At 37.6% G+C, this 27,653-nt stretch overlaps 1 protein-coding gene across 2 annotated transcripts in view; it reads left to right on the forward strand.

Annotated features, from left to right (window-relative positions):
* Positions 1-27,653, forward strand: part of MYO16 (myosin XVI) — a 368,492-nt gene that overhangs the window by 123,342 nt on the left and 217,497 nt on the right. For both annotated transcript variants that reach the window (XM_071743005.1, XM_071742997.1), the window contains exons 3-4: positions 1,640-1,710; positions 7,259-7,402. In XM_071743005.1, the coding sequence (XP_071599106.1) occupies positions 1,640-1,710; positions 7,259-7,402 (215 nt within the window). The remainder of the gene's footprint in view (positions 1-1,639; positions 1,711-7,258; positions 7,403-27,653) is intronic.

Below are 27,653 nucleotides of genomic sequence, written 5' to 3' on the forward strand. Positions count from 1 at the left end.
TCTCTGCAAACGAGACTATTGCAGGCGGAACCAAGCCATAGTTCACATTTTTAACATACACACAGGGTCCATACAAAAGAATGCTACATAAAAAACACTGTTGTCTGAGAGACAGAAACGAGGAGAATTTAGTGATTTTTTCCCTTGTACTTGTACAAAACTTGTACTGGAAAAACTTGTACTGTTAGCCTTTTCAGGTGAAGTTCTGATGGGATTGGTAGAATGCAGTTACTTTAAGAGTCTTAAGAAATCTGTTACAAGAAAAGGCTGGAGGTGTACAAGAATCTGGGAGGGGATACAGCTAGAACAGCTGACCCAAACTGGCCAAGCACCTGGTTAAAAAACATTAATTACTTTCAGAAAACATCGCTTCTGATAATAATTGGAAACACAATTACCTCTTTCAAATGTTTGAGTTCTGCAAGAAGTTTAAAATGTACAGGTGGAAATGGAGTGGCAAGATAATCTAGAGGGAAAGAAAACACATAAAAAAAAAAAAAATGTGGATAAGGAGGATACAGTCTACGTGAGTTTCTTGACAGATTCACAGAAGTTAGAATAGCCTTGAGGCAAATTCATGTCCCTGCTGTAGACATTGCTGTGGAACAGATTTCTGGGGTACTCAGAACACAAAAAATTATTTGTAGACCTTTGCACAACATCCAGAAATCTTAAGTAGGAATTAAAGCCAGAATCTCCATATCATGGAGGCAGAACCATCTGTGTTCATACACAGGAAATATAATTGACAGTTATTCTCCTAGAGGGAGGCATTTTGAAAAGATTCTTCATACCAGTGTAGTGAAGACAGGTTTGCAATACCAGCACAGATTCCCTTGATAACATCCGGCATTGTTACTGTGCAGTTCTGCTCCAGGAATGAACACTGGTAGCATGAGTTAGTCAGTGCTTTGATTCCAAGTGAAAAGGTTATAAAGGTAATAAAGACCATGGGGAAAAAAGTGCTGAATTTTCACACTTGAGTGAGCACCAGTATGAAGGGTTATGTTTTTGCTTTTGTTTATAAGCCTGTTTTCATTTCTAATGGGTTTGATACATGTACCTGGCAGTGGAGTTTGACTCCAAATATCATTTTAAGAATTATGCTGTGTCAGTACTTTGACAGTGTGCTGGGTGCTGGAAAGGTTAAATTGAGTGCAGTTCATTTAGCTTTGGTATGTTGATTAATTTCAAGTGATACAAGTTACGAACATGAGTTTCAATTATTTACTGAAAAAGCCAACAAATCTCGTGGGAACCCTACAAAGTGAAATAAAACCAGTTGACTGATTTTGCTTCAAATGAACTGATCAGGTGATTGTGACCTTGAGACAGGGACTCTCCTCCAGTTCTCCCTTTCCCTCTCCTATGTACAAAACTGACTGCTCATCTCTCCGCTCGAGAAGTCCTTGATACTGTTCATATTTAACATAATTATCAGAGGTCTTTTTCTTCCAGGCTTAACCATTAAAATAGATGAGATGGGAAATGCTGACATAATAGTTTTGCAAATGTTATCTGAGAGTTTTACAGATATTATTAAATCTCTTAACGAAGATGATGAAGAATCGGCCTATTAAGAGCTCAGAATTAGATATATTGCTGCATTAATTCTTCCTCTTTTCTTTTTTATTTTCAGTGCTACGGCTATTGAAGGATGGTGCTGACCCTCATACACTTGTTTCCTCAGGAGGCTCCTTGCTCCATCTGGTAAGAGTGATTGAAGATTAATGTTAGTAACTGTGGATAAATACAGTGGGAGATTGAGTAGCAGATTGGGCATATTAGCAAAAAGAAAGGCTTAGCAATATTTTTTTCTCTACATTGCCTTCCATGGTGGTTATGATTACATTCAGCTATGAGTATGAAATAAATGGTTGTATTCAAAGTGCTCACAAAAGAATGAATCATATCATAGGAATGGTAACTAACAAAGTAGAATCTAATGTTTTATTTATGTTATCTGTGCAGTAGGAAGGAAGTAAGGAAATACTGCGTGGTTCCCAAGACAGAATTGTATGTTTCAGATATTCACAGGTCTTATATAGAAAATGCCATAGTGCAACATTTTTCCTTCAGTGGTTTTTTTTTTTGGGTTTTTTTAGTTTTTTTCACATTTTCTTGCTCCACTGATACTTTACTTTGGTTTGTGATATGTCAACTGCAGACGTGTTTTCTATTTAATGTGAAACTTTTTGGAGATATTTGTATACAACTTTCTTGCACAATACTGCTAAAATAAACGTGACTTCACAATTACAAGGCCATAACACGTCTCGTGAAAAGTCTACTGGAAGAATGTTTAGTTTTAGAACAGTTGGATTAATCTTATCATTGTTTGTACACAAAATATATTTCTTGAGAAACAATAAAGGATCCTGTAACATTACTGATCTCTAGTACACCTGCCACCATGCTCTTGTAAAATGTAGCATTTCTTTTCTGTAATTTCTCTTTGCTTTCCATCTTCCATGGCCATGCTGCTTACCAAGGACTTTGGGAAATAAGTGCTTAGGTAAGGGGAGGGTGCACTAATCAGTGAGAACAGAGAAAAATTAAGTTTTCTTTATCTCCTCCAACTATTTGCCTGCTGCAGATATGCTTAATCACTCTTTTAAAATGTGGTCCATAGGAGATATTTAATTTGGAATTCCCAAAACTGAGGCACCCTGAATCTTGTCATGTGCTGAAAGCTGTAGGAGCTTTGTGACATTTGTGACATTTGTCTCACTGGCATTTTAGAACAGAAGAGAGAAGATCAATCCTTAGGGATTTTAAGCTGCTTTTTCTTGTTCAGCAGAACTGTTCCTTTACATTTCCTGATCTTGTGCGTTATGCCCCAATTCACTGTCACATTCAGTATCTCTCCTCTGGAGCTTGCTTCTTTGCAGAGACATGCATGCTTCAAAATCAAGGAAAACTTCCTGCAGTAAGAAATTTGCCAGAGAGAAATTTGTGTAACCTACTGCCTCAGTTTAGTCAGTTACTTGTGTCAGGGTTTAACACTGGCCTGGCAATTAAACCAAATAACAGATGCTCTCTATTAATCCCCCTCCCCTCCCTGATAAAGAAAGGAGAGAGAATAAGGGAGAGAGACTGACAGGTGGGAAACTAAACTACACAACTTTAATGAAACAGTAATGATAAATAGGAAAAATTACTAAATATATACAAATATACAAATATACAGGAAAATTGATCCCACGTTCCTCCCCCCTTCTCCCCAATAACTCTCACGTCACCACCGAGGCTGCAGGGCAGCCCTGGGAAAGTCCAGGCTGGACTCCTGGAGTCAGCAGCAGTCAGGAGCTGAAGGCAGGAACACACAGATTTGGGCTGGCATGGATCAGGACCACAGGCAGAGGAATGGATGGAATCCTCCCAGGATGCCGAAGCAAACAGGGAACAGGTGAAGAGAAGGAAGCAGGAAAGGCAGGAAGGGCAGAAAGCCAGAAACTGGCTTGATCCTTGTGATCCCTCAAATTTATACTGATTATGACGTGTATGGGATGGAATACTCTGGTCAATTCTGGCATCCGTCTTGCCCATTCATCTCCAAAGGAGGGCTGCAGGTAGGACCTCTTTATTCCTCTTGGAGGGTAAAATGTTCCTCAGAACTGAGCAGTGTCCTTGGTTCTGCACACCAGTCTCTAGCAGTAACTATAAACATCGAGTTCTATCAGTCGTAGAAGCAGACACTCTCTGAGAAACTTGCCTGTTAATTTCAGCAAGTGCAGCTGCTTACAAGAGACTTAGCTGAAAGCAGAAGTACAAGACAGAAAGTCACCTTTATCCTGGCCCAAACCAGGACAACTTGTAAGAACTCATAATTAATTTACAGGAAAATGCCAATAATTTCCGTTATTGAAGATAAGGGCAAACCTGATTTCAATGGAATTTGGATTTGAACCTGGTTTGGGAGCAGTACAGATAGAAGAGGAGAGTCACAGTACAGGGAAACAGATAAACCAAGTTTATTTTCCTGCAAGAGCTCAAAATAACGAGTTTTTAGTATTGTTTTAAAGCCCACTAAAATCCATTCTAAGTACTAGTTTTACCACTTTAATTCTATGTAAGCCTCTTTCTCCAAAAGGGAGCCTGATCAATGTTTATTCATTCCAGTTGTAGGGTAAATGTCTTTATTCCAGATCAAATGGAAAATACGTATTTGTTTCACATTTTATTTAAATTCTGACTCATTATATAATTCTTCTTTCTTTTTCCATTTCTGTTAACTTCCAAAATGCGATAAATTTGTAAGAGCAATTAAATATGATACTTCATGCAGTTTCTCTTGCTGTGTCAATAGACAGTATCCCTATATGGCTTAGTATCAGGAAACATGTGGAAGCTTCAAAGGTATTCACTGAATTCCCATAAGACTCCAGAAGAGAAGTACTGAAGAAAGAGTACTTTTCTGAGTTAGGTTGTCTGGGGCAAACCCAGTGGTGTTTTGGAAGCAGAGGGACCACAGGGGCAGCTCCTGTGAGAAGCTGCTGGAAGCTCCCCCTGGTTCCAGTGCAGGCCCCACCTCTGCCCAGTGCTCAGCAGGTTTGGGAATCTGGATCTGCCTCTCTGAGTAGCAACTTCAAGAAAGGGAAAATGAAACTGCAAAAAGTATAGATATTTAAAAAACAAAAAGAAAAAACAAACAAACAAACAAACAAACAAACAAACAAAAAAAAAAAAAAAAAAAAAGACTTGCAGAGCAGAGGAAAAGACATGGAGTTCAGTGAAGGAGGGGGAAATGTGCCCGAGCAGAGATTTCCCCACAGCCCCTGGTGAGATGGCAGCTGTGCCCCTGCAGCCCATGGAGGAGCACGGTGGAGCAGTCCCTAAAGGACCATGTTGGGGTAAATGTGGATTTGTAGCCCCTGAACTGTCACAGGTGGGCAGATGTGAAGCAGCAGCCTGTGCAGGATCCCAGAGAGGGTCAGATGTGGATCTGCAGCCATGGAGGAGCCCGTGTCAGAGGGGGTGACTGCTCCCGCAGCAGCCGTGACTCTGTGTGCAGCCCGGGCTGGAGCAGCTCCTGAGGGACTGCACCTGTGGGAGGGACTCGTGTCGGAGGGGTTCCTGAAGGACTCTGTCCCGTGAGAGGGACCCCGCGTTGGAGCAGGGAAAGGATGTGAGGAGTCCTCCCCCTGAGGAGGAAAGAGTGGAAGAAATAATGTGTGGGGAACTCCCTAAACCCCCACTCCTCATCCCCCTGTGCTTTGAAGGGAGAGGCAGAAGTGAAGTAATCTGGTCCCAGGATCTGGCCATGCTTTCTCTTTCTCTTTGTAGATTAAATTAGGTTTTTTCTCCACGAGTTGAGCCTGTCTGTTTTTTGCCTATGGAAACCTCCCTATCCTTACTCTATTAATGATCCTTCGGGTGGATTTTCTCCTCCCTGTCCCCCAGTGGGGGGTGACCGAGAAGAGGCCCAGTTGGTAGCGACTGGGCCTGAATGGTGACATCCATTCAGTGGGGAGTACGTGGGGTCATAATAATTCACACAGGCTGTCACAGAACCCACCCTGTTAACAATGTTTAATGAGTGGCAGCTTTCTCCTGGAACCTTGACTGACATTGCCCAATGGCTTCAAAAAATCCATTGATCAAGAACCCAGGAGCAGCAGCAGTTAAATTGCTGCTACAAATCTAGGCTGTTTTCCATCTGGTAACTGATCACAAAAGGTTCTTTATCTATTCTTAAAATAAAAAATGTCTCAATGACATCTGTAATTTATTTTGTATGGAATTCTCTAGAATTTTTTCTTTACTTAACTATGCCTTGGAAATGTGATTGTTACGAGATTATGTTGATCTGTATTATAAAATGTCTTATCTCTGATTTGTTAAAATTTGAATGTTGAACAGCTCAATGTGTGTCACAATACAACAAATGATACTGGTGCCAAAAAACAAAACTTCTGTCTTTCTCCAGCTGCCAGAAAAGTTACAAGCTAAAGAAAATACATTGGAACTTAATTTCTGTTTATAATTTAATAGTCAGAATATTTTGAAGTCATTTTAAGCAGACCTGCTTTTTAACCTCATAGAGTTTGATTTTAATCTTCTGAGTTACCTATATTTATGATGACAGTACATGCAGCTCCTACATTCAGTTGGATATCTCAACTATGTCCACTACACAGTGGAATCCACTTAAGCACCTTTCCTTCTTCACCTTCTCCTCCCCTGTCCTGGCTTCCATGCTAAACTAATTGATCAGCAAATTGGATTCCCTGGTTTGGTTCCACATGCAATACAGACATAACAACACAATTATTTAACCCTCAATTTCTAATTACCTGCATATTTCACTGTATCTGTATTGTCAGTGACTAGGTGTGCTTTTTGGGACATGGAACACAGCTTTAAACATTGGAAGAAGCATCAATATTAGGGCTTGTATTCAAAGCACCTAAATATGTAGTACAGAAACGTAGGCTCCTCTAGTCCTTCTCCAGTGGGGAAAGAGAGAGAGGATCCTTCTATAAAGAGCTACAGAGATTGTATGTCAGCCCAGAGGTAAGATATTAACTTAGGTGCCCTGATGGTCTTTTAAAGTATTATCCATAAACCCATCTATAAAAAGTCACAGATATGACAGAAGAGTAAGCTCAAACCAGTGGCTAATCTAGTTTCTTCTTCTCTGCTAAAATTGGTGTCATCCATCATCAAAACAAAACTAAGTATTGAAACATACACATAGATGTGCAACCCTCCCAGCCCCTATCCTGTATTGAACACACTCAGTGGGCAGAGTATTTCTCTGACAGAGACATTTGGATAGGAATCAGTATCGTTAGTGGATTGGAAATAGGAGTGGGCATGGAAAGATGTGTGTTATTGCTATGAACTATATACAGATGGCAGAAATTTCTGTACATGTGGACTTATGTACTTGTGGGTGAACATATACTCAGATGCCACTACTCCTTATGTGATCATCATGCACTGATGCCTGTACACTGATCTGGAATGACTATATTGAACAGAAATAAACCATCATCTTTACTCTAGATTTCAGCAGATTTCAGATAGTGCTTTTTCAAAAGCAGTAAGAGATTCTGTTTGTCATGCACATGGAACTTGTAATCTTCACAAAGCTATTTCTATAGATTCATCAGCTGTTGTCTCCTACACAGTGATTTAACTCCAGTGCATCATCCACACAATTTAAATACTAAATAGAGCAAAAATTGAATGTGATAAATTCAGTTGTACGCTGAGTAAAACACCATCATTAATCTGTGCTTCTTTCTTCTAGTGTGCCCGCTATGATAATGCATTTGCTGCAGAAATTCTAATTGACAGAGGAGTAAATGTAAATCATCAAGATGAGGATTTTTGGACATCAATGCACGTAGCCTGTGCATGTGATAATCCTGATATTGTCCTGCTGCTGCTACTGGTAAGTAAAGCCACCCAATGCATTATGTGCTTATAAAGGAAATGGAATGTAATATCATAAAGTCTGAAACTGCTGCATGAACATGATATATTGCTACTAATCATATAAATGAAAGCATATATTGTGGTGGTTTTTTTGTTTCTTGACCTTGCTTTGATGGTCAGAATTTTAGGTGGCATATAGTGAAGCATTTTTAGGCCTTCAGTGAGGATAGAGCACAAACATCATTGTCGAGTCTCTTCTACCTCTTCCCTGTGGTCAGGAGCCTATATCGTTAATAAGCACTCAGTCCCAAATGGGATATTTGGATAATTTCTTTACTCTTCTTCTTGTCACATTCTGTTAAGGATTGACTCAGTATTCATAGAGAACTGTTTGTGGACATGGTGAAAATGAGGCCAATCTAACATAAATCTGATCAACTTTACCTTTCTGAAGCAGAGTTTATTCAATGTAGTAATACATATGGCATTCAGCCTTAGTAGTAAACAGCTTTGTTCATGTTATTCTTCCATTTCTATCATCACAGCCTCTAGTTTTACATCAGGAAATAAATGAAGCGCTTTGTCCCAGATAATTTTATATTGCTCATTAAAACAATATTGCAGAAACACTTCACAATCTGCATTAGTTTTTTATAATACATTGGTATAATCTTAAAATCTGTATGTTTTAATAGGTTGTTGCAAGTAGACCATAATTTTTAGAATACAATGGTATTTCAATGTGATATGTAAAATGAAGGGAGCACTATTTTTAACAGCTGAATGCTTGATAATAGCTTTCATGAAATCAGTTTGGGAAATTGTCTAGTCCAATCCCCCTGCTCAGAGCAAAGCCAGCTACAGCATCTTTCCCAGGACCGTATCTCCAAGGATGGAAAAGTCCACAAACTTTTTGGGATGCCCTACAGAAAAAACAAACAAGCAGGGTTTTATTAGGTTTAAATAGAATTCTCTGCCTTTCAATTTGTGCCTACTGTCTTTTGTCCCTTCACTGAGCACCACTGAGAAGAATCTAACTCCATCCTCTTCACTCCACGCATGTTGTTAAGACCTACCTGAGCCTTCTCTTCTCAAAGCTGCAGAATCCCAGCTTCCTCAACCTTTCCTTGTACAACAAGATTCTCCAGTTCCTTCATCACCTTTTTAAGCTGGATTCACTTCAGTATGTCCATGCTTTTCTTATACTAGAGAGCCTGCAACTGGTGCCTCATCACTGATGGGCTCTCACCATTGCCTAGACCTGCTGGTAATGAAGTCCAGAAAATGTCCCTCTGGCTGTAAGGGCTCACTGTTGGCTCATGTTTAACTTCTTGCCCTCCAAGTCCTAGTTCCAGAAGTATTTTGTGTGGGACACTGTCTAGTTAGTAGGATATACTAAAGGAAAGAATATAGCCTAAAATTTGTCTTTCCCAACTGTTGGCTGTCTAAAATAATCTTGTAGGGAAATATCTGTCTCTGCTTGGAGGTGATAGCTGGGAGCAGTGTTCTGGATCTGTGTACCTACACTAGGTCAGTCATGGAAGTGGGGCTTCCCACCTGTATGATGCTGATTAGAGCCCTGTTGGGCTTTTGAGGACTTGGTACCAAATATCTCCTTTTCTAGAGAAAAGTCAGATCCATGTCTGGTTTCTCCCAGAAAAGTATTTCACTAGACTGTTAGATTTCATAATGTAGTCATTTTCCTAGGAATGCTTTGGTACTTAATTGCTAATGCTAAAGCATAATCAGCAGGTTGAGTAACATTCACAGAAGTTGATGTGATAGTTCACATCGTGTGAACTGTTGTTTCAGGCATTTTCATGTGAGCTTTTTCTGAAATATACAAATATTCTTCTGTCTATCATATATGCTCCATTTTATAAAAAACAGTGTAAATAATATCCTACACTAAAATAGAAAATAAATGAATTTTTTTTTACTCAGTTCTGAACTAGTGATAGCTTCCTTATCTTGATCTCACTTCTAAATTCCTAATTTTGTTTGCAATAAGAACAGGTAAATCTTGAAGATTTTCTTGTAAAGTCTGTAGTTGCATCACACCATATTGGAAAGAGTTTCTGGAGAGTTTCTTCCCCAAAATATTATGTTCTTCATAAACATGTGTTGTGGTTTTGAATTGCTATGAAAACTTCAAAGAAATGGAGGGGTTTTTTGTTGTTGTTTTGTGCCTTTTTAATAATCTATAACTCTGTATTTAGAGACTCATAAATCAAAGCTGTCATGTTGAGTTATATTTTTGTGGAACATAAGACTGTGCTGTGGCACTTCAAGAAAATTTCCTTCAGTAGCTGAGGTAATAAACTGATTTTCTTGAGCATAGTGAGTTGTAGTGGTATGATTTTGAGTTAGTGGCTATGCTATATATATGTATATAGCTATGTATAATGTAATGCCATTTATCTGAAATAAGTACTCTGGCTATTATCTGACCTTCTGTAAATAGCATGGGCTTCACTAAAACCTTTGTTTCAAACCTGGAATTACTTTGACTCTGTCCCATGGTTGCTTCTTCCAATCTGTAGCTTCAGTTTGAGCATTGATTCCTACCAGATCTTCTCTGTTATTCTCCTAAATTCTGATGGCCCCTGAGGTTACACCTCCTCTAGAAAACCAGAAAGAGGTGTCCAGAAGTCTCCCTGGCAGCTGGACTGCAATCTTCTGTAGTAGCAAACTGTTGGAATGTTGTCTGGCTTCAGTTTGGCATGTGCCTTCTGGATTCTTTCCAGGCAATTCCCAGGCCTGATTTTCAAGCTAGAAATTCCCAGGGACCAGTTTATATCCAGCTGTCACATTGTAGAGGCTAAGAGTCTTTATTGGACTGAACAAGGTCTGTTTGATGCCAGTTGGCTTCACTGCCTAGAGTTTTCCCAGGTCTGTTTGATTTAATATAGAGATACAGCTTTTGTCATGCTTGGAATGTCTATTTTCTGAATTTTTTGTACTAGAAGTATAATGAGTTCAGTAAATTCCCACTGCAAGATGTACAAATCTGAATTTTTTAGTGTTTAAAATAGTATTGCTTACCTAACCACAGTCATCAGATAAGTTTAGTAGGAGTCTCAACATTGTCACTGTTCTTGGCAAATAAAGGTGATATTTTATCTCTGGTATTAACTAGATCATTTCAATGAATATACTTTTGAAGACTGTGTATTCCTTGGTTTCTGTGTGTATTCCTAAACTGATAAACAAATTAGAACAAAGAAACTCATACATAAAAACTAAAAGCTCTTATATTGTAGGAAAATCTTGTAATGTGGAGAATTGTCAGAAATAATGGTTGCCATGCTGTTGGGGACATTAACAGGAAAAGTAAGGGTTAGTCTGTCTAAAATTTCCCTTGCCCTTCCCTTTGTGAGAAGCCAAATCTAATAAAAACTAATTCACTATTTCTGCCTACGGTTCTATCCAAAATTGTTTTTCAGCTCCCATAATTTTAATATTGATTGATTTAGTTCCTATTTTTTACTCTTCTTCTGAACGTTCTAAGTATCTTCTGATAACTTGGGATAAATAGGTTGTCTGATATATTAAAGTTTCAGTGAGCAGGGGCACATCCATGTGGATTTTTGCAGGTAGTGTTTGCATTGTTTGGTATTTGCAATAACTTCTGATAAATTTGCCCGCATTTTAAATAGTCAGCACTTTTTAAGGCAGAGTTACCTTGACTACATAAAAAACAATTTCATGCTCTTCTTTCTGGAGTGGGAATAATAAACAGAGTATTGTGGCAGAGAGATGGAAATATCCTTAGGTGAGCAATAGTTTTTGAACCGTGCACTAATGCTAAGTTTAAAAACATTTGACAAAGTAAAGATGGAAATTGATGTTGCAGGGAAGTATTTTTCACAACTCTGAACTCTCTTTGTGTAAGCATTTGATATTAAGAATTTCTTTGCCTTGAGGTTACAGTGCTTCATGGGCCATGTCTAATGCATAACATGAGCCTGGATAATGCTAATATGAGCTACAGGCAGCTTCTACTGTGGCACAGTTTTTAGCTGGAAGAGAAAATAACACTTCAAAATGTTTCCTGAAGGTAAGAGAAAAAAAAAAAAAAAAAAGTATATGTAGTTCCCAGGAGATTATTAATGAAAATTTAATTAAGCATGCCCAGCTTCTGATTTTATCCCTCTTTTGGACGTCTTCATATTTCTCCCACTCAGACAAGATAGTGACTTCTCATTCATGAGTTTAGCTGTGGTAACTCACTATTTCAGACCTCTGATAGACAGCAGGGACTAAACCAAAGTTTATTAGCTGAAATGTCCTTCACTGAGAACTAGGATGGTCTGTAGTTGTTTGAAATGTGATAATCTTCCAAAAAGTCCTCCTGGAAGACAACTGGAATTGAAGGCACAATTTCTGGAATGAATGCCAAATGAGATGCTTGAAGGTATTTCTTTCTTATTCCAACATTTTACCCAAGGTAGTATAGCTTCCCAGGTACATATTTATGTCTTCTCCATTTTGTACCTGTCAACAAGGGTGTGGGATAGGGAGGGAGTACAGCCAGGAAATATATCTCATGTCTGCTGAATAGTCAGCCAATGGAGAACTTGCCCCCGAGGCAGCTGCTGGCAAATGAGGATGAAAGGTAATTTGTGAAAGTCTGGTTTGTAAAGGTTGCCATACATGCAAATCAGGTGTTAAAAGGTTAGATTCATCAATTGTTGCCTGACTGTATCAGTGTTGAGAGACTTTTCCTTCAGATAGGGGACTGTTTCTGTGCATGTTGTATGAAGGAGACTCTTGTAGCAGCTTGAGGAGAGTGCTGAAGTCCTTTCATTTAAGAACAAAGATGCATAGGCTTGTATACATTTGTGCCTATATAAAATCTGCAAAAGAGCATGAAAAGCATGCAGACCAAATAGGTCTCAGGTTGGGGTGTGTTCCTGTTCCATCAAGCGTGGACACATTGCTACATTGTATTTTGCATTAATTTTCTGAACTAATTTTTCTATTGAATGGAAACACTGGATAAAGTTCGTGAGAGTTTGTCTTATTTGTCTTTCTGCTACCTGAGTTTCAGAGTGTCCATGCACTCATATATGTGGATACTTCTCAGGCTTCCACAGCTGGAAGTAGTTTGTCCACTCTGTATCACTTCAGAAGGCTGTGACTTTAAAATGGTACCCATCACTTGCTGTCTTATTGTTCCTTCACAATATACACTTTCTATCTTCAAATACTTTTAATTGATACATCAGAGTTGTTAACCTTCACTTTAATTGTGCCCTATTCAAATTACCATCTAATATACTAACAATATTACTGTTGCATTTTAGTAAATCATCCATAGCTACTCAGGCACCGGGGAGTATAGGTAAAAATATCACTTTGTAGAACCTTGCTTTCTCTTTTGCTTTTCCCTTTTCTTTATTCCAGCAGTAGTATCTATTATCATGAATTCTCTGAGAATTTTCTAAGAATCAGCACTGGATAACTAAAAAGGCAAGAGAGGTCAAATTGTTTAGCTGCCCCACCTCCTCTCTGCTGTTCTTCCACCCCAAAGCATTTGAAAATTAAATGGAAAAAAAATATAATTTGTCAAGTCCTGATTCTTGCCTCTGCAATTCCATGTTATATTTAGTTGGATCCTGACCCACTGATTCCTCTGCCTTTTTGAAACCTGGTGTTTAGGTACTTATTAAAAGGTTGACTGTCATTGAGCTCCTGTTCTCAAGATAACTGTGATTGTGTTATGAACTACAGGTTTCTTTATGACTTGCTGTCACACTTTAGATTCAGAGCATGTCACAGATATTTCATCACTGAGCTGCACTGTTGGAGTCACACATAACAGGTTGAGAGTTATGACTTTTTTTAATGTATCTTTGGTCCTCCTCTGGATTCCCAACTAGTCATCTTTTGATGGAATATGATTCCAAATAGGAATCTTTTGATGATGACTGACTCAAGGTTGAGAATGCATTTTTACAGTGTAACTCTATTTATTTTACTGTCATCGGGAGACACCTTGTAGCGGGCAACACAAATGCAATGTTTTCACCATCTGCAATGCAAATACTGTAAAATGAAACTAGGGAGGCAGAGATAGTATTCTAGTGTTTTTACAGCACTTTACAGAGTTGAGATTTATACTTTCATTGACCTGAAGGGATTACTGTAATAAACATGTTGATTAATTAATTAGAATGGCAGAGAACTGTTCTTCATCCTCAGGATATTTGAACAGTGTAACACTCTCCAGTACATGTGGGCATTTAAAAATGTTACTCAGTGGCTCTGATGTCTTCCAAATTTCCTGATCCTCTGAAAATTTCTCTATGATACCTTTGCGAAATTTTTTATGCCATGAGAATAAACCATGTGATATAACATTAACTGAATATTTAAAATCAGATGGGACAAATGTAGAGAACCACACAGAATGTGGTAGGTCTCCAGGCAGTGAATTCAAGTCTAGATGAAATACTACATCTTCCGTCTGTAAACAAGAGGATAAGACTCAGACAAGTGATGTAATGTACACTTCTGAACTTATTAACTTATTCCTGAACCTGATGGTATAGTAGGTAATCAAACATCATCTCTATATTTCCAGAATTCTATCAAGAAATATAAATATATGCACCTGTCTCACTAAGTTTTTGTGAACCAGCCACTCATATTCTACTTTGTGGAGTTCATCCATTCCTTTATTTATCAGCAGCTTCTCAAGCAATCCATGGGTGAGCAGTCTTTTCCATATACTCTCTGGTTTTCTGGCTTTAGTACCCTGTATTACACACGTGAGCAAGTAAGCACCTCAGTGTTGGCTCTCAAGCTTCTAGCTCCAGCTTCCCAATCTATAGCTGTCAACTTATCTAATTGTTGTTTGATGTGGTACAGTTCTTACATGTATTAATGTGGCAACATAACTGTTTGTGCTTAGCTACCAGACACAACCCAGAGTCTGGCAGATATTCCTATTTCTGTTTCCCTCTTTGTACCTGTCATTCACATATTGCCCATCCTCCTCACTATGCCCAGGTAGGACACAGCAGTGGAAACTGGGCTGTATTCAAGGGACAAATATACTGAACTAAACAGCTTTTAATCTGGTGTCCTTTTTCAAACCAGTATAAGGTTAGTCATCTTCTTTCTGAGAGATTCTTGTCTAAATGGACAAATCAACCAAAAAGTGGAAAGAGAAGCTGCAGAAAAGTATAAAGTTGTTTGTGCTGGTTTTTTACCCCTTTTTTTTTTTTTTTTTTTTTTTTTTTTTAATTACTTGGTGACACCAAGAATGTGCAGAGGGAACTTGAATCTCTTGATCTAAGGCTGGTGGGTGATCCACAAGACCTGTGTAATGAACACATAACTGAATGCCTTGGTGTATTTCACACCATGTGCTGCAGTGCATAGCACCCACTGTCATGCAGGCTGTATATCCTAAAAGAGGTACAGTTGTGATACAAATAGGTAAAATCCAGCAAAGGGAGGTGTTTGCCGTACTCTGCACTGACTCTCAAATTGTTGCCAGGGAAGAGATGGGATGGAAAGTGAATTGCAGTCACCAGCTCATTACAAGGATCCAAGATATTAGAAAAGCAGTATTTAAGGCCCTGCAACAGCAGATAGTGATATATATGTCCTCAAATTGTGCTTGAGGGACCCCATGCCTTGTAGGATATGTGTTGGATAATCTGGTGAAGTTGTGTATTAGGGTATATGGAGGGAGGCAGTTTTTATCACATGGCAAGCCAGGTGCCAAGAAAAATCTCTTTTATGTGGGAGCAGTCCATCTGTGTTTGTATTCTTGTGACCTCCAAAGGACTATGAGGTTGTCTTAGAAGGAAAAAGATTCTTTATGTTTGACCAGGTTAATCTGCATCTTAATGTAATAAGAAATAATCTAAAATTTAAGTTGTAAATTGTCAATTTTATCTCTAAATCTTCTCACTCATCACAGTAGTGTAGAGCTATTTGGATCTTTGGTGCAAATCAAGCAATCAGTAGAATTAAGCTGTTATGGAATTAGTTTTCTCTGTATTGAAACTTAATAACTCTACAAAAAATCATTACATGCTGCATAAAGGAAAAAAATACTTAAGAAACTGCAGAGGATATGTCATTAAATAGAATATGATCATTCAAGTTCCAACTTGGCCATCTTTACAATTCCACTCTCTTACAAAACACAGAGTAAAGTAAGTGCTGTGTAGCATTTCATAGCTTTCACCAAAAAGTCTACCCCTTTTTGTAAGCCTAGTCTAGTGTAATGATGAGTTATGGATAATGGCAGGGTATCAGCCCCTGGTTTTTTTGTGTGTGCTTGGATGCCAGGCATCCAAGTGCCATGAAATTCCCTGACACTGGCCAATTCATGAAGCTTGATAGGTTTCTGGTTTTATAATGGGGCTTTCGGAAACATTTAAAAGCTTTCTACAAACACTTATGTGTTTGGCTGACAGACTGAAACCCAAGTGTATTCAATTAACCAAATTTGACTCCTATACAAGTATTATTTGAATGTTTTAAATTTCACTGCTTTTTCACTTTTGGGATTTATTAGTTACTTCATCCTTTCCTGATTTAGTCCCAACTCTTTTGATAGACTTTTATATTTCCTATAGGATGCCTGCTTTTGATTTTAATGTAAAACACCTTTTCCAGAATAAGATACAGTTTTACTGGAAAAAAAAAAAATTACAGGAACAGATTTACTGGTAGGAGCAGAAAGGAAATCTTATGAGGTTGTAGCTCTCTCTTCCTCTTCTCCATACTCTTAGTGTGGCATCTATCTGAAGTCATGCAATCAGAGAGCATTTGCATAGTTATTTTGCCCTTGTTCTTTTCAGCTGCATCAGCCTGTTATAGCAAGCAGAGCTGAATGATCAAAATGTCATTAGCTTTGGCATTTAATGAAAGATTTTTATCTTCCATAGTTTCAGAAACAATTAGAGCAGAATAAACAATTGCCTCCTCAAAGAAAGTAGTTCTGTGCTCCCACTCAGTCTTGCTCAAAACGACTTCCTCTTCTGAGTCAATAAAGGGGAAGTGATAAAGGGGAGAGAATGAAGAGCAGTTAGAGAATGGGAGAGTGGATAACAGTTTAAAGGAATATCATGCCTAAAAAAAAAATATATTACTCTCTAGAGGCAGTCCGCAATATCTGATGGCTGTAAGGAACTTTAAATAGAATTATTTTATGTGAAAGCTGTGGGCATCTATTTGATCTTTTTTTTTTTCACTTGCAGTTGGCAAAGGCTGGTGGATGTACAATGAGTGGAGAAAGCACTTTCCAGAGTATGTGTACTACTGGTTTACAGCCTTTCATCATTGCTGACTGAGCTAAGATAAAAATAATCTTGGTGAAAGCTCTTCATAAGCTAATCCAGGTGAAAGCTACTAATGAGTTGCAATACACTAGATGGAAGCAAACTGAGAAAACTGTGGAAACAGTAGTCTTTCTCCTTTAAGGCTGGGAAAAAGGGATGAAGCACGTCTTAAAACAGTTACGTTGCTAAGGAGGTGGAAAAAGAACATGAACAGTAATCAAGAGATTTAGTTGCCAGTAAAAATAAGTAAGTAAAAATTTGAGGTTGTTAGCCTGGAAAATTATTTTGGGGTCCTGCTATTCTGTAATACATTTCACAAATTGAATAAGAAATCAGTTTAAATGGAGCAATGGTTTCAAACAACAGGAAAAAAACCACACAGACACACACACATCCTCCCCATGTCCAGATGTTTGCAGAAAATACCTGGGTTTTGATTTTATAAAACATTGGGGGCTGAGGGGGAGACACAGCATACATTGCTTCTATAACCAGCAAATCTGGGTGATTTGGAGTCCTTAGCATCAAGGAGTTTCCAGGAAATAAAAATTACTGAAGATAAAAGAGAGCTAGAGCTGCTGGAAAAATAACATCCCCAGTTTTGGCTGGATCAGGTCAGGACAAGTATGCCAAGAGGAGGACTAAATTTACAAAGATGGGGAAATCTGGAACAGCTTCACTGTAATTCCTTTGATTCACAGAGAAAGAGGATGAAGGAATGACAGGGTAATGAAAATCAACATCTGGCTTTTGATCTTCAGTAAACAGTTTTGTGCTATGAAGAAGATGGTCTGGGAATGTTCCACTATTGAGGGATATTTGTAGAAGATGAGATTTATTCTTTATGCCATCTGGCCTCTACTTGAATCATTGACACAGTTACACTGTTCAATTGCTCTTACAGAGTAGCCAGGGAATATGAGGAAACTGCAGAAGTGAAAAGCTGGGTGCTAGTCAAGAACTTGGTAACAAAAATATAAAAACCTAACTATTAGGAGAGAAACTATGGGCCTGGGAGTTGCTGAGATATCTTTAGGATTGATTCAACAGTGCCATTTTATTTAGGGTTTTCAGTGCTAACCTTGGGAGGAGAAATACGTGCATAATAATGAAGTGTGCTGTTGACAAAGCTGTGATACCTTGTCAGCTCAGATGAGAATTAGAATGTTGTGCAGAAAGAATATAGTAACTTTGAGCATTTCATTAATAAAAATTGGTTGAAATTCAAGTGTACAAAGTACAAGGTCATGTTCTGATTTATGAGTAACATAAATCAGAATCATAAATGAGTTCTGTGATATGCTCAGGAATTATCAGTTGGGAATAAGGACAAGACTGGAGCTTTAGTTAATTTTAAGATGATTTTTTGATAAAAATAGGTGACAATAAGGAAAGGAGATGCTTGGATTTGTCAGAATGAAGATATTTCCAGTGGAAAGGGGGAAAGTACTGTTTCCACTGTACAAGGAATGAGAGCCTGCAGTTAATCATATAGAGCCATGTTTAAAAACAGTAAATTGTACTGAGGAAAACTGCAAAGATAATCACCAAAGCATAAAGCCCAAAGGGGATAAAAATAGCATGTTTAACTTTAAAGAATGAAATAAAACAGGGAGGTTCTAAAAATTTCTGTAAATATACTATTGCCATGAAAAGAAATTATTTTAAAATGTTTAGGAATAGATTTTAAACAGAAATCAAACTAACTTTTTTGAATGCTAGGAGACATAGGTTGGAATGCAGCATTCCATGCAGGAGTAATTAAGGACAAAAAATAGCCCAAATTTGCTTTAAAATTTATCTTAAAGTTGTGAATGAGATTTAATGTTCTGTGTTTACCTTAATTATCAAAGTAATGCCACAGAAGTTTTATTCTAGAATTATATTCCCATATGACATCTGTTCAGAGGGCTGTGTAAATGTAATTATCCTGGCTGTGTGCTTAAAATAATAAAGAAAGATACAGAGGATGTTAAAAGCTATACTTTTGCAAACAACATCAAATAAAGTCATAGGGTTGATGTTTGATGCCTATCTACTTATGGCTAAATTCTGTAGCCTAAAAATAGGCAGCAGAAAAGTTCATGGACAAGGAAAATCAAGAAAGAGAAGTTAGACATATTAACCTCCAGAAAACCATTAGCATTTTTCAAGTATTTGAAATATTTTGGGGGTTTTAATATAATGTTTTCTGATATTTCAAAGAAAAAACTAGAACTTGAACTACATGATCCTTAAGGCCTCTTCTAAGCCAAAACGCATATCTAGCAATAGTATGAAATCAAGACAAAAATTGCTAAAAGGCTTTTTTTCTGAAGAAAAAAAAAAAAAAAAGATTAGATGTAGAGACCCTGGTATTAATCTGAGAATGATATTTAATCTGTAATTAATTGTGTTCCTCAGTAGTATTTGTAAGAGAAACTGCAAACTGGTTAAAAAACCTGAATATTATCTCAATACCCCTCAAGGGGTATGAAAAGGCTGATATAAGAGAAATATCCCAGTGAAAGAGCTTGATTAATCAGGGAAATAATTAAAATTATTACAAAGAGAAAATAAGTGCCATAAGACAATCTTTTGGTGACTTTTTCTTGAAATTATTTAAAAGGTCTTAATTCTTACTATTTTTCAATTTTACAGTTTCAGGACATATACAAGTAGAAGAAATATTTGGAAATTAAAATAATAAAACAATGTTTAATGGAAAACTGTGCAAGTGACACCACTGGCTGCTGCCAGGGTGAGTGTCAGGGTTTAACACTGGCCCGGCAATTAAACCGAGTAACAGACGCTCTCTATTAATCTCTCTCTCCTCCCTGATAAAGAAAGGAGAGAGAATAAGGGAGAGAGACTTATGGGTTGGAAACTAAATTACACAACTTTAATGAAACAGTAATGATAAATAGGAAAAATTACTAAATATATACAAATATACAGGAAAATGGATACCATGTTCCTCCCCCCTTCCCCCCAATAGCTCTCACGTCACCACCGAGGCTGCAGGGCAGCCCTGGGAAAGTCCAGGCTGGACTCCTGGAGTCGGCAGCAGTTGAGAACTGGAGGCAGGAACACACAGATATGGGCTGGCATGGATCAGGACCACAGGCAGACGAACGGACGGGATCCTTCCAGGATGCCGGGTGAAGAAAGGGAAGCAGGAAAGGCAGGAAGGGCAGGCAGCCGGAAGCTGGAAGCAGGAAATCGATGGCTTGGCCCTCGTGATCCCTCAAATTTATACTGAGGATGACGTATATGGGATGGAATACTCTGTTTGGTCAATTCTGGCATCTATCTTGTCCGTTCCTTCCCAAAGGAGGGATGCAGGTGGGACCTCTTTATGTTTTCCTCAGAGCTGAGCAGTGTCCTTGGCTCTGCACACCAGTCTCTAGCAGTAACTATAAACGTCAAGTGTTACCAGTCCTAGAAACACACACTGTCTGAGAAACTTGCTGTTAATTTCAGAAAGTGCAGCTGCTTACAAGAGACTTAGCTGAAAGCAGAAGTACAAGACAGAAAGTCACCTTTATCCTGGCCCGAACCAGGACAGTGAGGTTACAGAGCTGACACCACACGTGAAACTTCCTCACTGCATCATTCATAGTCAAGCTATTGCAGCCAGGCAGTTAGACCCCGTAGTGCACAAAGTGCTACAAGTGTGTCATCATTTTAGTTAATATTATAAAGACAAGACCTTTAATTACTAGAATATTTACAATACTTTGCAATTCTTTTGTACTGCACAGTGGTTTGCTGTTCTAACCACATGGCAAAGTGGTTAGAAGAATAGAGGTGAGTTCGAGTTTTTCTTTTACAAAAAACTAATGTTCAAAATTTTCTGGCATTTTCTGTGGTTAAAAGTTACAATTGGTAGTATTCCACCTAGCGGATACTTTTGGAAAAAAAAAAAAACAACATAAAACTATTTAACTGTCCTTTTCAAGTAAAGGTGATGGTTTAACAGTGAGTAGGAAAGCAAGTGCTTTTCAAAAGAAACTCATGCTATAGAGAGAAGCATTTTGAGAAGAGATGTTTGGAAACATTTTCATCATTATATGATTTTGGTCCCAAAAGTAATGAATGTCACCTATAAAAACTCTCATATCTATCCGGGAAAAAAAACTTGGAAACGGTATTTCTTTACCTTTTAAAAAATTATTCAGAGTGTGCTTTGGATTTATTTATTAAAAATTAAAATGCAATACCTTCTTATTAGTTTGCAAGAACAAGTGATTGATATCAGGGAAGATGGAAATTTCAATAAAAAATTTTGTTTAATTGGCAAATGGGGCTGAAAAAAAATAGTACAATAATTTAGTGAACACTACCCAACAAAGCACATCTTCAGTTTGGATCTGTATATCCTTGTGAGCTATGATAACAATAATAGTATGAAAAGGAAGATAACAAAAGAGAGAAATAAAACCCAAGGAAGACAATAGAGCAGAAAGTCCTGGTTTTGTGTATGCTTTATAATGTACAGAATATATTCATACAATATTACATTGTTTATAAACAATTTGTATATAAACAACTATACATATGTCAAAGGTGAGTGCTTAAATTTTTTTACTGATGGGCTACATGATAGGAATGGTTTGGAGGTCACTGGTCTAGTTCTTAGAACAGTAGCCTGGGATGTGAAATGCCCAGATTAGCATTTTGTCAAGTAGATCTGTACTAATTAGGGTGCTACTATCAGCCTAACAGGAAGGTCACCCAGCTGTAAAGCTACCAGAAAATATATATAGGTGTCTGTCTTGAAGTCTGAGAAAGGGAAGTCTACAGGGCAAGACCTGGTTTAGGCAGCTTAGTGGATGGAAAGAGCTTGTTTGCAATGATTTCCAGTGTGTCACTGGTGTGAGATCTAATGGAGCAGAACTTGCAAGAACTTCCTCTTATGGAGAAACTTAGCTACCCAGGAAAGGTGACATTTGCCTTTTTATGCAGGCACTTCTGAAAACTCTGAAATGTTCAACAGAGATGAGAATCTTTTGGTTCCTTTTTTCTCCTACCTTCTTTCATTAATTATGTTATTCCCAACCATCACAGTAAGCTAGAAATGTACATCTTCTCTTTTGAGGTATCTCACCATCATCCTTTTCTTGAGGCTAAAAAGTTTAGGATTTTCAGAATTTCTAGTAAAACAGTACTATGATGGGGATGGTAGATGTAATTTCCACCCCTTAGAGGAATCCTGTCAGCTGCTGTCTTCTGGGGAAAAAAAAAAAAAAAAAAAAAGAGAGAGAGAGAGAGATATTCCTTCAGTTAACTTTATACCATGATATTTTTTTGGATGGAGCTGCAATGCTCCAGCTCCCTCTCCCCTTCCTCTTCCCCCCACTCTTATATGGCTTTTTGTGTGTTTTCATTTGGGAAACATTGGAATGAAATATCACTGTGGCACAGTGTCTAATGAATAATTTAGAAGGTCTTGGGAGCATGAACCTATGAAAAAAATGAATCTTCATGAATTCTTGAATTTGTGAGTGAGCTAGTAGGGGGAAATGTGACACTGATACAATTTATCAAAAATTCAAGGGCAGCTTGCCTCGATATGCCACTATAAAGACTGAAGTGTAAAGTCATTGAAAAGAAAACTGCTGCAGGAAAAACTGGCTTTCATATTGAAAGCAGATGGTTTAGGTAAATTATAACAGTGCAGGGTTAGTGGAGGTAATAAATGGCATGACATGAGGGTCGGTGAAAGCTCATGTTTGCACATGTTTTTGTAGACTTTTCAATTAGAATAGGAGAGATGGAGAAAAACCATCAACTTCCCTAATCTAGAACAATTAGTGTGGGCTATGTGTGCAAAATAAGTAATTCAGTTTAGTGCAGAACAATACAAGATAATAAGATGTTGGACAACATGTATAAAACTGGAATATGAAAGCACAGGACAAAAGTAGATTTTAAAATTATTTCTGAATAACAGCTGCATCTTCAGCTATGTAAAAATCAAAGATTTTCCACTCAGACTTGCCTTCATTTCAAGTGACTCTCAGTAGAAACTGTGATACACTACAGACTTTTAAAACACAGAAAACATTTTTTTAAAATGTTACAAGATAGAAAGTATTTGTTTTATTAAAAAAATACCGAAATACTGCAAAATTACTGATACTGCATTTCTCAGAAAGAAGGATGTTCATAAAAAACATTGGAATTTCAGAAAATATATTTTTTGGTGATGAAGCGCAGAAAATTATAAGGGATTGATTATGGACAAATTTTGCTTGGCACAGTAATAGGATGATAGATGCCTATTACCTTATCATGTACTGCTAAGATTACATTATATGAACACCAGAAAAAAAAAAAATTGTTTGATTGGACATTTAGATAAATCCTTGCTTTGTTTCAATTCTGTGTAAAATTCTGACACTTTTCCAGCACATGCATGAATTGATTGAGAGTGTTTATGTAAATAAACCTGGAATCTTATGTTTGTCAGCTGTAGTTGTTCTTGTGTTTGTAGGAGTTATAAGCATGTGTTTTCCTCTTCATAAAATTTGGCACGGGGTGTGTATTTCCCTCATAGTTGTTTTAGGATACAGCAGTCCCACACAGCAAGTTACTTCTTACTATGGCTGGTTTTGCTACGTGCTCCTCTTCATCCATTAACCAAGCACAGGAAAATAAGAGAATAATCTGCTTGTCTGACAAGTTCCCTCACATGCTTGTGTTCTAAAATTCCAGTTCTTCTCTATTAAGCTGACAGGCACAGTAAACTTCCTAAATATAATAGGTGTGTCACTCAATTACTTGTTTGTGGAGTGTATAGATTTAATTACTAACCAGCAGGACAGTATTACCCTGAGTGTAGATTAAGATGCTCTGCAGTCCCTCCCCTGTGCACTGGGAGTACATTGATGTTATCAATCAAAACAATGAATCTGTCTCATAACAAAAATGCAAATTAACTTTGTTAAATTAGCAGTTTTGTACTGTTAGTTCCTTGCTTGAAAAGAATGCATTTATCTTTGCAGAAACCATACACTGTACAGAGATGTCATTTATTAAGCACTGTTGAATTTCTTGCTTTTTATACCAGACATAGGCATACAGTTTTCTTTATTTTTTACTGTAGATCTATATACATTAATATAGGCACTTTTTCTTTGCAGTAGTAAAATGGTAATATCTAATGTCATGCCTGAAGCAGTGCTATTTATTTCCATGTGCCATTATTTCCATTACTTGCTGTCCTATTTTCCTATTTGTGCCATATACTTACCAATACTATAGGTGGTAGCCAGAGGATGCTTTCTTGCCCACAATAAAAATGTGCTTTACTAACTGTCTAATCTTGTACACAAATTACAGTGCTTACTAAACCATTTAGGAATTGATCTTTTTATTTCCTAAAACATGAGATTTGGTTTACTTTATGTAATTACAATCTTTATTAATGGTTACAAAGGAACTTTTAACTCTGACTGTAGTGTTGGATTGGAAGACTTTTTGACAGGAAATTCCAAAGGCTCACTTCTTGCTGTGTGAAGAAGAATTTGCTTCTATTTGTTCTAAAAATCAAAGGCAATCATTTAATAAAGTGACCTTTTCTTGCAGCATTATGAGACAGGGACTGATAATTTTTCTATGTGCTTGTCATATTTTTTAATGATTACAATTAAAATAAAAAATTAATAGAAAGTCTGTTCTTATACTGTTATCTGAGGCATTCAGTGCTTGAATAGTTTCATTTTTTTTCCATAAGCTCTGCTACTGATGTGGAGTGTGCAAGTCCCATGTGCACAAGCAGATGGGGAAATTTTAGTCTTTAGTCATCAATGCTCTTTGAAGATTCCTTTCTAATTCCTTTTTTCTTGCCAAATAATTTGAGAGCTGGCAATATCAAGTCAAATACCCATCCTTCTGTACTTCAACCACCCTTTTTGTTGACCTCATTCTGATCTTTTGCAATTTTGCTTTAGTGTTTTAAAAATACAACTGCATCCTATTCTCAGCAAGAAGAACTTTTCTTTGTGATATAATGTCACTGTTATGGCTCAAAGTAACATTATTTTTTTGTTTATTTGTTTGTTTGCTTTTGATCCACAAGAACAAAGTCCAACCAGCAAGGGTTGGGTCCAAGCATAAACTTTTATTTGACAATTGACCCAAGCGAAATGATAGAACCCCGAGAAGGTCTGGCAGATATGCTGCCAGGCAAAAGAGGGAGAGAGGAAAAGAAGATACAAGAAAAGAGAGAGAGAAAGAAAGAAATGGGAGAGAAAAGAGTAAGAAAGTGGGAAGGAAAGGCAAGAATGAGATGAAGTCCCCACCAGGGGTCCAGCTGTGCGGCGAGTTTCTTGTTCCCGATGGCGTTCCCATCCTGGACGGGGCCCGATGCAAGATGGTGGATGCAGGGCCAGTGCGGGACTACAGTGATGGAATGGGGCCCTCCTTATATGCCCTAAAATCCCCGCCATTCCAGCGCAGCTTCTTCGTTCCCCAAGAAGAGGGAAAACTCACCCCCACCCTAAGAGGAGAGCTGTTGGTCAGTTTTAGCAGGAGCCCGGTGTCCCAGTCAGTTCATGGGACAGTCGGATCAGATGTAAGGATCAGTCAGGGTGTTCCCCACACCACAGTCAGGGCCATTGAGGGCAGGAGCACCTGGAGGGGATTTCAGTCACCCTCATAGCCCCCTCACCAGGTACTCCAGTGACCAGGAGTCATGGAAGGCTGCCCTTGGGAATGTCACCTCCCAGGTGACCGATTGCCGCATCCTCAGAGAGGGAGGTGAGGAGGGATCATCACCTGCTTATCAGTTCTTATCTCCACACCTAGCTCGACTCCGGTCACTTTTATTGACTTTCAACTTGTCTTTTGAGGCAAAAAAAATTCTTCTGACTGGAATCTCACAGTCACACAAATAGATTTTGTTATAATTTTGTCATTTCTTTAGTTTACCTCAGCTCGTGGTGCAAATACTAAATTACGATTAGAACATGTATCGAGATTTATTCTCATTTTTTTCGTACTTTCAACACAAATTATTTCATTAAAAGAGCCAATGTATGTCTCAGCTTATTTTTATGACTTATAAACTGCTCCTTCTAATTCAAATAAATAAACTTTTTTTAGCATACTAAGCAAAAAGAAACGTCATCATGCTTTTAGTACCCTCTTGATACCCTGGCACCTCTTTTTTGTCTCTTCTCTGAGAAGCCTTCATTAAAACTGCAACAGGTACTTTGACCCAAAAGATAACTCCATAAACAAGCACCCACAGATATTCTTTTATGTTTTGTGTGCTTAGATTTGGAGATGACAATTGTGGATATAATTTTTCATTAGCTGCTTGTCAATACTCCAGCAAGACTGGCTCCTGTCATTTCTGTTTGACTAAAGCTCAAGTGCAGAGACTGGAGAATCAGAGTTTAAACTTGTGGCTATGTAGTATCCCTAGTGCTGGGCTCAAACTCATTCTGCCAATGGTTTAACCTTTTTAGTGATTAAAATCAATGTTGTACCAAAAGCCCAGTAGCTTCATTCGTCATACACTGTGTCTAAGCTTAAACGTCCCATCCCTGACCTCATACCTAGTCAAGAAGGGCAAACCCTCTTTCCTCGTAGATTTTAAACCATCAGAGTTAAACCATTACATATGTAAAAGACATACCAAGGATGATGTAATTATTGTCCAAATTGGATGGCAGAATTTGGTCATATATACGAGCTACAGATTTTGATTATGCTTGGAATAATTAGCTGAAGCTGTTGGAAAAATACAGAATGAAGTATAGAAGAAACAGAAATGATATAACAAAAATAATTCTGTCCTTCCAGTTTCTAACCAAACTAGCTTGATGATTCTGCTTGTTTTCAAAGATTTAGGTGAGAGACAGAAGAAATAAAAATAATACCTTGAGCTAAAGCTGAGTGAAGGAAAACAGACTTTGTTTAGCTTAGAAATTAATGCCATAAATTCCAAGAAAACTTATTGATGTATGCTAGGAGTCAGAATATGAAGACCAACCATGAAAGCTGGCTTGCCCTCTAGTTAAGATCCAAGTAAATACCAGTATGCATTCAGAATTAATAGAATGTTCCTGATTCCTCATGAATGATTTGGTACTAAGGCATGGAAATAGTGGTAACTCAAGAAAAGTAAATTATTTTTTGCTCGATGGCTTCTGGATTAGTAGATACTAACTTTTCATCTCCTAACTGCATGCTTAGCTGTATTTTACTTTGCAAAATACTGTTAAATACATACCATACTTTTGCAGTGTTATCAGAAGAGTTCAGTACTGGAACTGAGTGGGATTTTATTTGCCTTTTACAAGCCTCACAGCTGATGGGCAGAATTTAAGTCCCTATGGTGCACAAACAGATGGGAAAATGTTGGTGCTTAGTTTTCAGTCATCAGTGCTAATTCTTTTATCTTCTGAATGCATTAGTGGAACAGACTATGCCTGTCAAGCAATCTGTAATATATGCCATGACAGTCTGGGTTTTTTTGTTTTTTCTTTTTTTTTTTTTTTTTTTAAACTCTACTGAAAATCTGTTCTGTGAACTAACATTGCTATTAGGTTGCAAAAAAAAGAATTGAATTATTTTAAATTATTATCAAAATTGTCATGGAACTTTGATGACTTTAAAGTACTAGTTTTTATAATTTTTTATTATTTATGTGAAATAATTCAACAACCAAGTATTTTTCCAAATACAGTCAGACATTGGTGATCTTATATGTTTAAACCTATGCAATTGTTTTTTATGAAGATGCCACATTTGATGCCACAACTGGCACATTCCTTTTTCCTTTCTCAACCACTTTGTCACGGAGGTTAAGATATCTGGTATTTTTGGACACTATAATGTTCTTTGTGCAGATTGGCATACATCTGTAATTCCTAATTTCTACATTGTAACAAAAAAAAATTTGTTTTGACCAGGAGCTAAGCTGTATATTCAGATTCCGGAACCCATTTCTTCAATGTGGAACAC

Source organism: Heliangelus exortis, chromosome 1 (assembly GCF_036169615.1).
Source record: "Heliangelus exortis chromosome 1, bHelExo1.hap1, whole genome shotgun sequence".
In the NCBI taxonomy this organism is placed as follows: domain Eukaryota; kingdom Metazoa; phylum Chordata; class Aves; order Apodiformes; family Trochilidae; genus Heliangelus; species Heliangelus exortis.